Raw genomic sequence first — 12938 nt, 5'->3', positions numbered from 1 at the left:
ACTTATTGACTCGAGTATAAGCCGAGAGAGGGGGGAAATGCAGCAGCTACTGGAAAATTTAAAAAATTAAAATGGTTTTTGGGTGCAGTAGTTGCTGGGGAAGGGGAGGGGGTGTTTTGGTTGTCTGTCTGCCCCTTCCCTGAGCCTGAGGACTGAGTTTTTTTCCCCACATGGAATTCAGCCTGGCTGAATATAGGGTATCTGCAGTGCTCCTATTAACCCCTTCCCGACGGAACAGGAGCACTGCAGATCTCCTATATTCAGTAGACACAGGGATACCTAATGTGTATGTGTCTCACAGTCATAGTCTACTTTTATATGTATTCCAGGGATAGGAGGGATTTACAACTTTTATTTATTTTATTTTTTTACTATATTTTTTAAAGCTTCTTTTTTTTCACTATTTTATGGGAGATTCTATACATTACTATTGCGGCAGTTCATAGACCACCAGCAAAGAAAAAAAGAAATTTTTTATTTTTTTTTGCTTGACTCGAGTATAAGCCGAGGGGGGCTTTTTCATCACAAAAACTGTGCTGAAAAACTCGGCTTATACTCGAGTATATACGATATTGAAATAATACATAATTTTTCCCATATGGTGAAGAAACATTGTTACGCTGCAAAAAAAAAAATAGGCTTTTTGCATTTTGTCAGCCTGCATCCCACAAAAAAACAACAAATAGTGAACAAAAAGTCATATAAACCAGCAGATTAGTCTGAGAACATGGTGACGGCAAGCGCTTTTTTTTATGTCGTATGTTACTTATTACACGTGACATTGTTTGTCTTCCCACAACTTCTTGAAGTGTGTAATAACCCTCCAGTGGAGCGAAAATGGCTTGTAAGTCTCCATATGCCTGCAAAAGTGCCCACTCCCTAAGGCAGGGGTGCTCACACTTCTTCAGCATGTGAGCTGCTTCCTAAACTGACCAAGGCAAAAGATCTACTACCCACTTCTTGTGGGCGGGGCCTGGTGTTCTGTGGGCGGGGCCTGTGTGATCTGTGGGCGGGGCCGGGCATGTGAGCGGGGTCGGCATGGAGCATGAGAGCAGGAGACAGGCGTTCTATGGCCGCCCAAGGATCCCCGGTGTCTGCTTTTTCACAGCGCAGGCTGAGAGTTATCTCTGGACACTGGCAGGCTGGGGCTGCGGTAGCCCCGCCTGCCAGTGTCCGTAGATGACTCTCAGCCTGCACTGTGAACAAGCAGCACTCCGCCAGAGCTGCTGCTGCCCGGCCTGCAAGTGTCCGGAGTGCTTGTTCACAGCGCAGGCTGAGAGTCAACTCTCAGCCTGCACTGTGAACAAGCAGACACCGGGGATCCCTGGCTGCATCCCGCGATTGACCCATATGTCCTTTGCGATCGACCGGTAGATCACGATCGACGTATTGGGCACCCCTGCCCTAAGGAGAGTTATTATCCCCTGAACTTGAAGTGTTATAGTGATATTACAAGTTTATTCCAACATGTCGGCCAACTTACCGATGACTGCGTTAGATATTGTAATCTTTAGCCACATACGGTCTCGAATTTCCAGCCCCGAATCTGGCAGTTGCATTACTTTCACTATAGTGGCCATGTCGCTCTTCACGGAGAGCGGAGACTCTTCCAGTTCTGGATTAAAATAAAGTAAAAAAAAGTGTTATTTGTAACAACAGGGAAATTGTAGTCTAAGGGCCCCTTCACACGGTGTAAGCGCTCGGCTCATTCCGAGCCGTACACGCGAGCGCTTCTAAACACTTCCCATTCACTTCAATGGGAGCGCTCGTAAAGCGTGTTTAGAATCGCTCGCGTGTACGGCTCGGAATGAGCTGAGCGCTTACGCCGTGTGAAGGGGCCCTAAGAAGAAATGTGCTGAAATCTGGGACCACCAAACCTAAGATACAAACGGCGATATACGGATTTGTCATAATATATTAAAGTAGAGAAGACATGTTATGCTGAGACCTTATAGTAGTGACATTAGAGGATAGTAATCCATTATACCGAGCTTATCAGTCGTGAATTATAATAAATATGTCGGGTCCAGGCGTCCCTGCCCTGGCTCAAAAGGAGAGGATGTGTCACATCTTTGGCGCCAAAGTTGCGACACATTGCCAATAGGATTACCCCATTTCTATATATTTACACTATTCTTTCTGTAATACTATGGGATGATAAGAAGGATGTGACTTACCCCTCACTACCACACAGTGCTGGATTATTATCGCAGTGCACTAGGTTATTACCTCACACCATTGCTTTACTATCTCCCACCACTGGATTTTACCTCAGAGCACTGGCTTATTATCCCAAGGCGCTGGATTATTATCCCAAGGCGCTGGATTATTATCCATAGCTAGCATACTGATCTGAGCTTGGCAGGGTGCTGACAGATACTTTAAGAGGGGTGACCCAGCCTCAATTTTACCAAGAATACGAAGAAAAGGAACCCTCAAAGGAATCCTACATCACCATATAAGATACATCCGCATTTCAGGTTTAGTGGTCCTATAAATAAAGCCGGATTAATGTGCCGACAAGGTCTGTAGATGCCGTAGTAAGTGCCGGACTGATGATACTCAACAAGGTAGGATTGGCATCAACAGAAGAGTAAATTATTTAGAACAACGCGGCGGAACGTCAATTAGATAAATGAGTCAATCAATAATTCAGTTGAGGTGAATGAGAATTTCCTTCGACTTTACATCATTGATTTGTCTGATTATTACTAATAAATCCTAGAGAGCTTGCTTTCCTCATTATGGTCCCCCATCATATATATACATTGCTATCACAGCATTCATGCAAAGTAAGGGAGATTGTCGGGCAAGCAATGGGGTAACAGTACAGAAGTCAATTGGGCTAGGTAACTAGGTAAAAGTGGATCAGATGTGCCAACTCTATTACTGGTAGAGTCACTCTATATATACTAAAGTTACGCTATATGTACCAAATCTATTACTGATAGAGCCACGCTATATATACTAAAGTGACGCTATACGTACCAAATCTATTACTGGTAGAGCCACGCTATATATACTAGAGTCACGCTATATATACTAGAGTCACGCTATATGTACCAAATCTACAGTATTACTGATAGAGCCACACCATATATACTAGAGTCACGCTATATGTACCAACTCTATCACTGGTAGAGTCACGCTATATATACTAAAGTTACATTATACGTACCAAATCTATTACTGATAGAGCCACGCTATATATACTATAGTCACGCTATATGTACCAACTCTATTACTGGTAGAGTCACACTATATATACTATAGTCATGCTATACGTACCAAATCGATTACTGGTAGAGTCACGCTATATATATATACTAAAGTTACGCTATACGTACCAAATCTATTACTGGTACAGTCACGCTATATATACTAGAGTCACGCTATATGTACCAACTCTATTACTGGTAGAGTCACACTATATATACTATAGTCATGCTATACATACCAAATCTATTACTGGTACAGTCACACTATATATACTATAGACACGCTATATGTACCAACTCTATTACTGGTACAGTCACACTATATATACTATAGACACGCTATATGTACCAACTCTATTACTGGTAGAGTCACGCTATATATACTAAAGTTACATTATACGTACCAAATCTATTACTGATAGAGCCACACTATATATACTAGAGTCACACTATATGTACCAACTCTATTACTGGTAGAGTCACACTATATATACTATAGTCATGCTATACGTACCAAATCGATTACTGGTAGATTCACGCTATATATATACTAGAGTCACGCTATACATACCATATCTATTACTGGTACAGTCACGCTATATATACTAGAGTCACGCTATATGTACCAAATCTATTACTGGTGGAGTCAGTCCTTGGAGTATGTTCTGGAGGTTATCTAAAAGATCCATAGGCCCAACTTCAGATCGGCAAATTTATTAAGGTGCATGAAGATGGAGTTTTCCTTAAAAGGGAGTCTGTCACAAGAACCCAGTATATCAGTTGACCTGAGGCCGCACACTGCGGAACTGAACTTTTTTTGTTGCAGATTTTGCTGCATTTTTTTTGAGCCAAAAGCAAGAATGGGAAATATATAGGAAGTTCTTATCCTTTTTCCCTGAAATGGGAAAATTGGCATGAGCCTCATGGGGGGTTATTTGTCTTCCCCTGGATCAACACTGTAGGGATTGTAGGGTTATAGGTTGGACTTGATGGATTGATGTCTTCATCCAACCTCATCTACTATGTACCTATGTAACTACCTTCTGCTCAATCCAGTCCTGACTTTGGCTCAAAAAAACACAGCAAAATCTGCAACAAGAAAAAAAAAGCGGTGGATCCTCAACCTGAAACAATGTTTTCCCCTTGTGATTCGGTGCAAATTTTATCAAAGTGGAAATGAGCCCTTTGGAGCTATGAGGACATTGCTATTGCTCAAAAAAGTGGGCTTATTACATATTGACAAAAATAGTGCTATCTGACCAATGGAGGCACCGATTACTGGTTGGAAGATGGGTTGATATGCTGGGTTCTGATGACACCCTCCCTTTAACTACTCCAAATCCCCCAGATCAGGTGACTGTTTTGCTATTTTACTAGTTTCAATTCAGATGAAGTCTTCTCGGACCACAGGTGTCATGATTTCCACAGGTCACTGGTTTTTAGGTCTGCTGCCCACAGAAACATGAAACCACTATGGTCAACGTGACACCAAAAAGAAGCATTTATCTTTAAAGTGACAGAAATTATTAGCTAAAGCCACACCGGACAATTCCCAGCGCAGGTCATCAATGTGACGGAACGTAAGAAAACAGATCCTGGTTACAGAAAGAAAGATGATACAGCATCACCTCCTCCTAACATCAAAACCAGGACTGTAGAGACTGAACAATGGATAAGACGTCTTCTCCTGCTGAGGTGAAAAGGCCAACCAAGGGAATGTGTCATCCGACTCCAACCCAGCAATTATCTGAGACTATCAAAAGAGCAAATATGTCCCAGAGCTCCGAGAAACCATTCAATATTACCTACTGGTGACCCACCACCATTCCAAGGAACTGAGGTTTCATCGCAACGAACAAACTTTCTATAAGACAGACCCACCTCAACCCATTACTATTATTGTTCTCCATTCCTCTTCCTAAAAGCTTATTTTCTAGGGGACTATTGCACTGGAAGGACAGGCCCTCCAAAAAACCCAACGACTGCTGCAGAAGTTGTCAAGGCCACACCCACCTCATTCAGGGCTCTGACGCTATTGGTTATCTCCTTATCCGCCCACTTCAGCAGTTGTTTGTTGTGGAGGGACCAGGACTTTTATGGGAAGAATACTCCAACATATCCAGAACATTGGGGGAGTCAGTAAAGGGATCCTATCATTAAAAGTCATTTTTTTTGTCCCTAACACGTAGGAATAGCCTTAAGAAAGGCTATTCTTCTCCTACCTTTAGATGTCTTCTCCGGGCAGCTGTTCAGTAAATAATTCGGTTTTCGTCGGTATGAAAATGAGTTCTCTCGCAGAACTGGGGGTGGGCCCCTGCACTCAAAGAGCACAGGGGGCGTCCCCAATTCTACGAGAACTCTCCAGGGCTGCCTCCATCTTCTTCAGGAACGGCCTCTCCCTGTGTCTTCTTCCGGCGGTGGCATTAAACTTCTAGGCCTCGGGCCGCCCGCCGGCCACAAGAAAATGGCCGCTTGCACAGTATTGTAAGCAGCCATCTTCTTGTGGCCGGCAGGCATGCGCAGTAGGCTTTGCCCTAGGCCTGAGGCCTAGAAGTTTGAAGCCACCGCCGGAAGCAGATGCTTGAAGAGCCCGTTCTTGAAGAAGATGGAGGCGGCGCTGGAGAGTTCTCTCACAGCATTGGGGACGCCCACAGTGCTGTTTGACGAAAACCGGATTATATACCGAACAGCGGTGCGGAGAAGACATCTAAAGGTAGGAGAACAGCCTTTCTTAAGGCTATTCCTATGTGTTAGGGACAAAAAAGTGACTTTTAATGATAGGATCCCTTTAAGTAGGGAAAAGTCGGCCAAAGGAACCTCCAGTGACCTAGATGGGTTCATTTTGTAAAATTAAATCCTGCATTTTTTTTTTCCTCTGTGTTTTTTCAATTATTATATTGAAGAATCCCACAGTTTACTGTTTCTACGAATGCAAAAAATTCTAAGAGTTAGGCTACATGGGATACATGTACTGAGTGGGTTATACAAGACATTTACAGAATATAATGGAGAAGCAGAGAGAGAAGGACTTGTCACCAGCAGAGACTAAGACAACACTATGTTGGTGTATGGAGCATGGCCTGATTTACATCTGTGGTCTCCAGGTTGGGTAGACCTCTCACATGCTTAAAGCAGAACCGGATCTGAGATGATGGGGTACGAGCGTCCACATGGTCACCTACAATGATGGTTAGTGAGATATCTCCCCATTAAGCACCAATTTATCCAAGGGATGGATCATGGAGGTTTTACATGTTGTTATACTGAGTATATTTAATACACAAATGTGTTCATTTACACCCCTCCCCAATAGAGCTAGTATCTCGACCCAATCCTAAAACTGGCAAGTAAAATTTGGTTACGATTTAGGGTAAAATCCAGGGTCCGCTGGAGTTGGTGAAAAGCAAAAAAGAATATTCACCCATCCCTGGTGCTCACATACGTCATTGGTTGGTCTCAGTGATCACGTCAGCGAGTTTCGGCACAGGAAAGAAAGGAGACCAGGACAGGACACCGGAACACCAGGGATAGTTGCATATATCTTTTTTGTTGTTGTTTTACACCCAAACCAGTTGCCGCTGAGTTTTCCCTAAATCCTGAACAACCCCTTTAAATGATTGTGAGCTTAAAATTACTCCGACCCAAGTAAATGCAGAATCGTTTGGTGTCTTTTAGTAAATCAGGCCATCCACCAACCTTAGACAGTCTGTGGAACTATAAATCCCGTCATGGATGAGCATGCTGGGACTTGTAGTTCCTTTTCAGCAAATACAGATACAGCTGCCCACCTCTGCTCTACACCATTGAGAACCTCTAATCTACTTAAAGCAGCAATATCTATGAGATGTCTACTTGGACGTGACAAGCAGAAGGCAGGATAACATACACATCCTTCTGCTTGTCTGCTTAGCAGGATTGTGGGTTTGGGTTACACTGCTGCCCCAGAGCAGGATGAGTCCTGCGCACAGTGCGGGGGCTGCAGTGTGACTTACTTTCCGACTCAGGTATAGAGCTTGTTAATGAGGAGCTGGTGCATGTGATGATACTCATGGAGGGGCTCATACCGTAACGGGGGTATGTTCCCGTCAGGGCTGAGGTATGAGTGATCCAGGCAGCTGGGTCTATCGGCCTCACGGGTTCCGCTACAAATAGGACATGGAGAAAAAAGAAAAAAGAGAAGTTACTGCAATGACAGGAGAGCGTTAGCTCCGTTATATGTAAGTAACATTATAGGACGTGTAATAGGTCCGCCTGCATTTATACATTATCTATGATTTAGTATATGGAGTGATTTCCACTTATTGCAAATCAATTAAAATCCTCATCACAATTCCCCTTCATGTACTGAGTGTATTGATCCGTAATCTCAAGAACTTTTTGGATTTGCCTTAACACAATTTCCTATCGATTGTGAGTTGTAGCTCGCTGGTCTGTATAAAGATCTACTTTTAATGTACACATTGGCAGATCTTGTTGGGTGGCCCAGGAATCCAGGAGAGGCTCAAATCCGTCGTCTTCTGAGTGCAAGAAATTTTGCAAATATATACGTATATAGATAATCCCAATGCATCTAAAATGAAGGAAACCGTCAGATCATGATGTGGGGTGTTGGAATTTGAGGGTCTTTTGGACCGATGTCCTTGCACTCATATGTAAGGTAAATAAGGTATATGGCATAAAGCCCTATAGTGTATCCTAACTCAAAGGGGGCATTCACACGGAGTAACGCCAGGCGTGTATCAGCGGCGTTTACGAGCGCTCCCATTGAAGTGAATGGGAAGTGTTCGGCAGTCTGCCGTAACGCCGGCGTGTACGGCTGTAATACACGCCCGGCGTTACTCCGTGTGAATGCCCCCTTAAGGGCGGGTTTACACCTGCGCTCTTCGTCCAGTTTGTGTAATCCGGCCGGTCTCCATCTTCTGCCCCGCAAAACTGGACAGGAGATGAAAACCCAGCGGTCAGTTTTCAAACCCATTCACTTGAAAGGGTGTGCGTGTGCGTCTTCTGCCTCTCCGCGGGGAAACCGTTTTTATAACTGGACACAAAGTCCTGCATGTCCGACTTTGTGTCCAGCTAAAAAAACGGGGTCAAATGTCTACTGAAAAATGAAACCCTGCTAAATTTCAAGTGTTTGATCTCTATACACAGCCGAGTCTTTCTGAAAATATAATATCTGATATGCTAGATGGTTTGGATTTAACATCGCTTTATTAAAATCTTCCATATATTGCTTACCTCTTGGAATGGTGAAGTAGCTCCTTGGAGTGGGGTCCCAGCACTTTGCTACAGTGAGGCTTATTGGCCTAAAAAAAAAAAAAAAAATAATTGTCACATGTCACAGACCCTACGTATGTGTGATATAAAATATAGTAGGGCCTCATACACATAAGATGGGATTGTGCATGAGAGCTAAGGCCAGAAAGATTCACCTACGTAACATATGTCCAATAGTAAATGGGAATACAACCACTGACAATATATTTTGGGGTAGTTCCTCAGAAATAAATGGCAACCAGCTTCTCAAACTACACTATGGAAACTGCCCTGGTAGTCTGAGACATTCCCCAAACTCATCTTCTGGTAGGGGGAGAAGGGGATGTCTCTGACTACAGTGTGCTCAATGTAGTCAGAGATGATAATAGTCATTTTACAAATATGAATCGAGTGGAAGGAGCCGTAATAGAAAGATTGTATTGTGAACTGTAGGATCACTTCAATGGGGGAAATGGGGGTGATATTTGCAAATACAACGTAAAATTCACCACAGTCTTCCATATTACATACCCTGGTTTGGATACAATTTCCCTTAAAACTCTAACAGCGTCATCATTGCTCATGTTCTCAAAGTTGACATCATTCACCTGCAAAATGCCAAAATAATACATGTATGGTATAAAGACTGTATAGTAATAGAAAGATAGGTATGAAATAAATGTAAGATTTGGGAAAACTTCTCAAAGAGGTCATCTTTTCGAGAGGTTTCACTGTAGATAGATAGATACATAGGAGATAGATAGATAGATAGATAGATAGATAGATAGATAGATAATAGATAGATAGATAGATAGATAGATAGATAGGAGATAGATATGGGATAGATAGATAGATAGATAGATAGATAGATAGATAGATATGAGATAGATAGATAGATAGATAGATAGATAGATAGATAATAGATAGATAGATAGATAGATAGATAGATAGATAGATAGATGATAGATAGATAGGAGATAGATAGATAGATAGATAGATAGATAGATAGATAGGAGATAGATAGATAATAGATAGATAGATAGATAGATAGATAGATAGATAGATAGATAGGAGATAGATATGGGATAGATAGATAGATAGATAGATAGATAGATATGAGATAGATAGATAGATAGATAGATAGATAGATAGATAGATAATAGATAGATAGATAGATAGATGATAGATAGATAGGAGATAGATAGATAGATAGATAGATAGATAGATAGATAGATAGATAGGAGATAGATAGATAATAGATAGATAGATAGATAGATAGATAGGAGATAGATAGATAGATAGATAGATAGATAGATAGATAGGAGATAGATATGGGATAGATAGATAGATAGATAGATAGATAGATATGAGATAGATAGATAGATAGATAGATAGATAGATAATAGATAGATAGATAGATAGATAGATAGATGATAGATAGATAGGAGATAGATAGATAGATAGATAGATAGATAGATAGATAGATAGGAGATAGATAGATAGATAGATAGATAGATAGGAGATAGATAGATAGATAGATAGATAGATAGATAGATAGATAGGAGATAGATAGATAGATAGGAGATAGATAGATAGGAGAGAGATAGATAGATAGATAGATAGATAGATAGATAGATAGATAGATAAATAGATGATAGATAGGAGATAGATAGATAGATAGATAGATAGATAGGAGATAGATATGGGATAGATAGATAGATAGATAGATAGATAGATAGGAGATAGATAGATAGATAGATAGATAGATAATAGATAGATAGATAGATAGATAGATGATAGATAGGAGATAGATAGATAGATAGATAGATAGATAGATAGATAGATAGATAGATAGGAGATAGATATGGGATAGATAGATGATAGATAGATAGATAGATAGATAGATAGATAGATAGATAGGAGATAGATAGATAGATAGATAGATAGATAGATAGATGATAGATAGGAGATAGATAGATAGATAGATAGATAGATAGATAGATAGGAGATAGATAGATAATAGATAGATAGATAGATAGATAATAGATAGGAGATAAATAGATAGATAGATAGATAGATAGATAGATAATAGATAGGAGATAAATAAATAGATAGATAGATAGATAGATAGATAGATAGATAGATGATAGATAACTAGATAGATAGATAGATAGATAGGGTGATAGATAATTAGATAAATGGATAGATATTACGGTATATATTACATATTTGCATTATAATTGGTAACAATATCATATAAAATGTGCAAACCAACCTCTTTCTATACAGATCCTAGACATGGTAGACAACAAGATCTCTCAAGAACCTGAACCCATCCATATATACATATCTTTTCCATTGACTATAATGGGGTCTGCTGGGAGTCAGATGGGTGTCTGCCGAAACTGTTGTAGAATAAAGTCCTCCATGAAGGACTCTTCTCTCTGCCGATTTTCAGCAGATTCTCCAATAGTGTATATATAAACCTAGCCTTACCATGAAGAATCCAGGGAAAATGCAGGGCTCATTTCCAAAATATCAACTGGTCCCTTGAAAGGGAAATCTCAGGAGATCCATCCTCAATCCATGTTGACCCTAAAGGGGATATTAGGGGTTCATGGACCACTGTGCTTCCTTGTCGTATCTGGCTCTCCTTGTGCTATGTTCTGTGGATGTTATGCCCAAAATTCCATGGAAAGTCCTCCGGGGTCATCCAGATAGAAGATCACCCAAACACTGCAGACTCTTTAAACAGCTGATCAGCTGGGGGCTCTTGTGTCAGACCTCTAATCGATGACCTATCCTAAGGATAGGTCATCAATTATTTAGCCTGGAAAACCCATTTACTAGGACTCAGGTTTCACATTTCTACTGTATATTCTCTGTAACCCTCGGTATGACTTAGTATTGCTCAGGTTTGCTACCTATTTAGAAAAAAACTAAAATAAAATTAAGAAAAAAAACACGATAATTCTTGTGAAAATCAGAGATATTTAGCATGCCTGGCAGCTTTCCTGAAAATATTAAAATGCGATGAACATGTTTATTCCTCATTCTTCATTTAAATGGAGGAGGTTATATAAAGGGAAACAATTCCCAGTATATATTAGGCTTAGTAATATCAAAGGCAGCTGACACGAGCCTGTGATGGCATTAAAGTATCCCCTGTGTAATGGCTGCAACCTCAAAGAAACACAAGTAATCTTGTAAATGACTCCTGAGGCTTTGTGATAAGCGGCCCACATCTCGCTTGTTGTTTCCGTAGCGTTACTCCACTTTTGTCTTTCAGGATGGAATAATACCATAAGGCAGACTTAATTAATACTGCCGTGTCTATGGATCAGACTCGTGGTAACCAATAGCAACCAAAGACTTCGCCGCTTTGATCAGACGGCTTCATACTGATGCTATTCATGGTTTCCCTTGTAAAGCTAATTGAATCTCAGTGTTACCAAAACGCAAATATCTACTCTCTTGCCTATTACTGTAATTTTAAAGGACCTCTAAAGCGCTTATTATGGAAAATTCCATCATCAGGCGACCTTCAGACAGGGAGAGCAAAAGGCCTCCTCCATTTCCAGACCTGGAAACACATATAGGCACAGGCCTCATCCATTCCGGACCTATAGGCACAGGCCTCCTCCCTTCCAGACCTATAGTCACAGGTCTACTTTCTGGACCTATAGGCACAGGCCTCCTCCCTTCCAGACCTATAGGCACAGGTCTACTACCTTCCAGACCTATAGGCACAGGCCTCCTCCCTTCCAGACCTAGAGGCACAGGCCTCCTCCCTTCCAGACCTAGAGGCACAGGTCTACTTTCTGGACCTATAGGCACAGGCTTCCTCCCTTTCCAGACCTGTAAACACATATAGGCACAGGCCTCCTCCATTCCAGACCTATAGGCACAGGTCTACTTTCTGGACCTATAGGCACAGGCCTCCTCCCTTCCAGACCTATAGGCACAGGCCTCCTCCCTTCCAGACCTATAGGCACAGGCCTCCTCCCTTCCAGACCTATAGGCACAGGTCTACTTTCTGGACCTATAGGCAAAGGCCTCCTACCTTCTGGACCTATAGTCACAGGTCTACTTTCTGGACCTATAGGCACAGGCCTCCTACCTTCTGGACCTCTAGACATCAAAAACTATCCATGAAATAATATAATAATATAGACTGGTCATATACTACACCTGTAGAAGCATGTCTCCAGGCTCAATTCGTCCATCTGCTGCTACAGCGCCACCTTTCATAATGGATCCAATATAGATTCCTCCATCTCCACGATCATTGCTCTGGCCCACAATACTGATTCCCAGGAAGTTGTATTTCTCTGATAAGAAAAAATCAAGACAAAATGTCCTTACATACAAAACATTAAATGGTCACTAAGATTTGAAACAACTTAAATTTGTGCATGTGATTTGGAGCCAAAATGTAATGCAAAAAGGTTATATAAAAAGGTTTTT

General features: G+C 41.3%; 1 protein-coding gene across 5 annotated transcripts in view; it reads right to left on the bottom strand.

The window, feature by feature from the left end:
* DVL1 (dishevelled segment polarity protein 1) overlaps positions 1-12938 on the bottom strand; it is a 135354-nt gene that overhangs the window by 16044 nt on the left and 106372 nt on the right. For 3 of the 5 annotated variants that reach the window (XM_075279588.1, XM_075279590.1, XM_075279591.1), the window contains exons 8-12: positions 12663-12802; positions 9003-9079; positions 8454-8521; positions 7211-7360; positions 1484-1615 (exon numbers count right to left, since the gene is read on the bottom strand). In XM_075279588.1, the coding sequence (XP_075135689.1) occupies positions 1484-1615; positions 7211-7360; positions 8454-8521; positions 9003-9079; positions 12663-12802 (567 nt within the window). The remainder of the gene's footprint in view (positions 1-1483; positions 1616-7210; positions 7361-8453; positions 8522-9002; positions 9080-12662; positions 12803-12938) is intronic. The other 2 variants (XM_075279589.1, XM_075279592.1) reach the window with 1 other exon arrangement.

Source organism: Leptodactylus fuscus, chromosome 6, assembly GCF_031893055.1.
Source record: "Leptodactylus fuscus isolate aLepFus1 chromosome 6, aLepFus1.hap2, whole genome shotgun sequence".
In the NCBI taxonomy this organism is placed as follows: domain Eukaryota; kingdom Metazoa; phylum Chordata; class Amphibia; order Anura; family Leptodactylidae; genus Leptodactylus; species Leptodactylus fuscus.
Note: the sequence above shows the minus strand (reverse complement) of the source record. Positions and strands in the feature narration are given on the sequence as shown.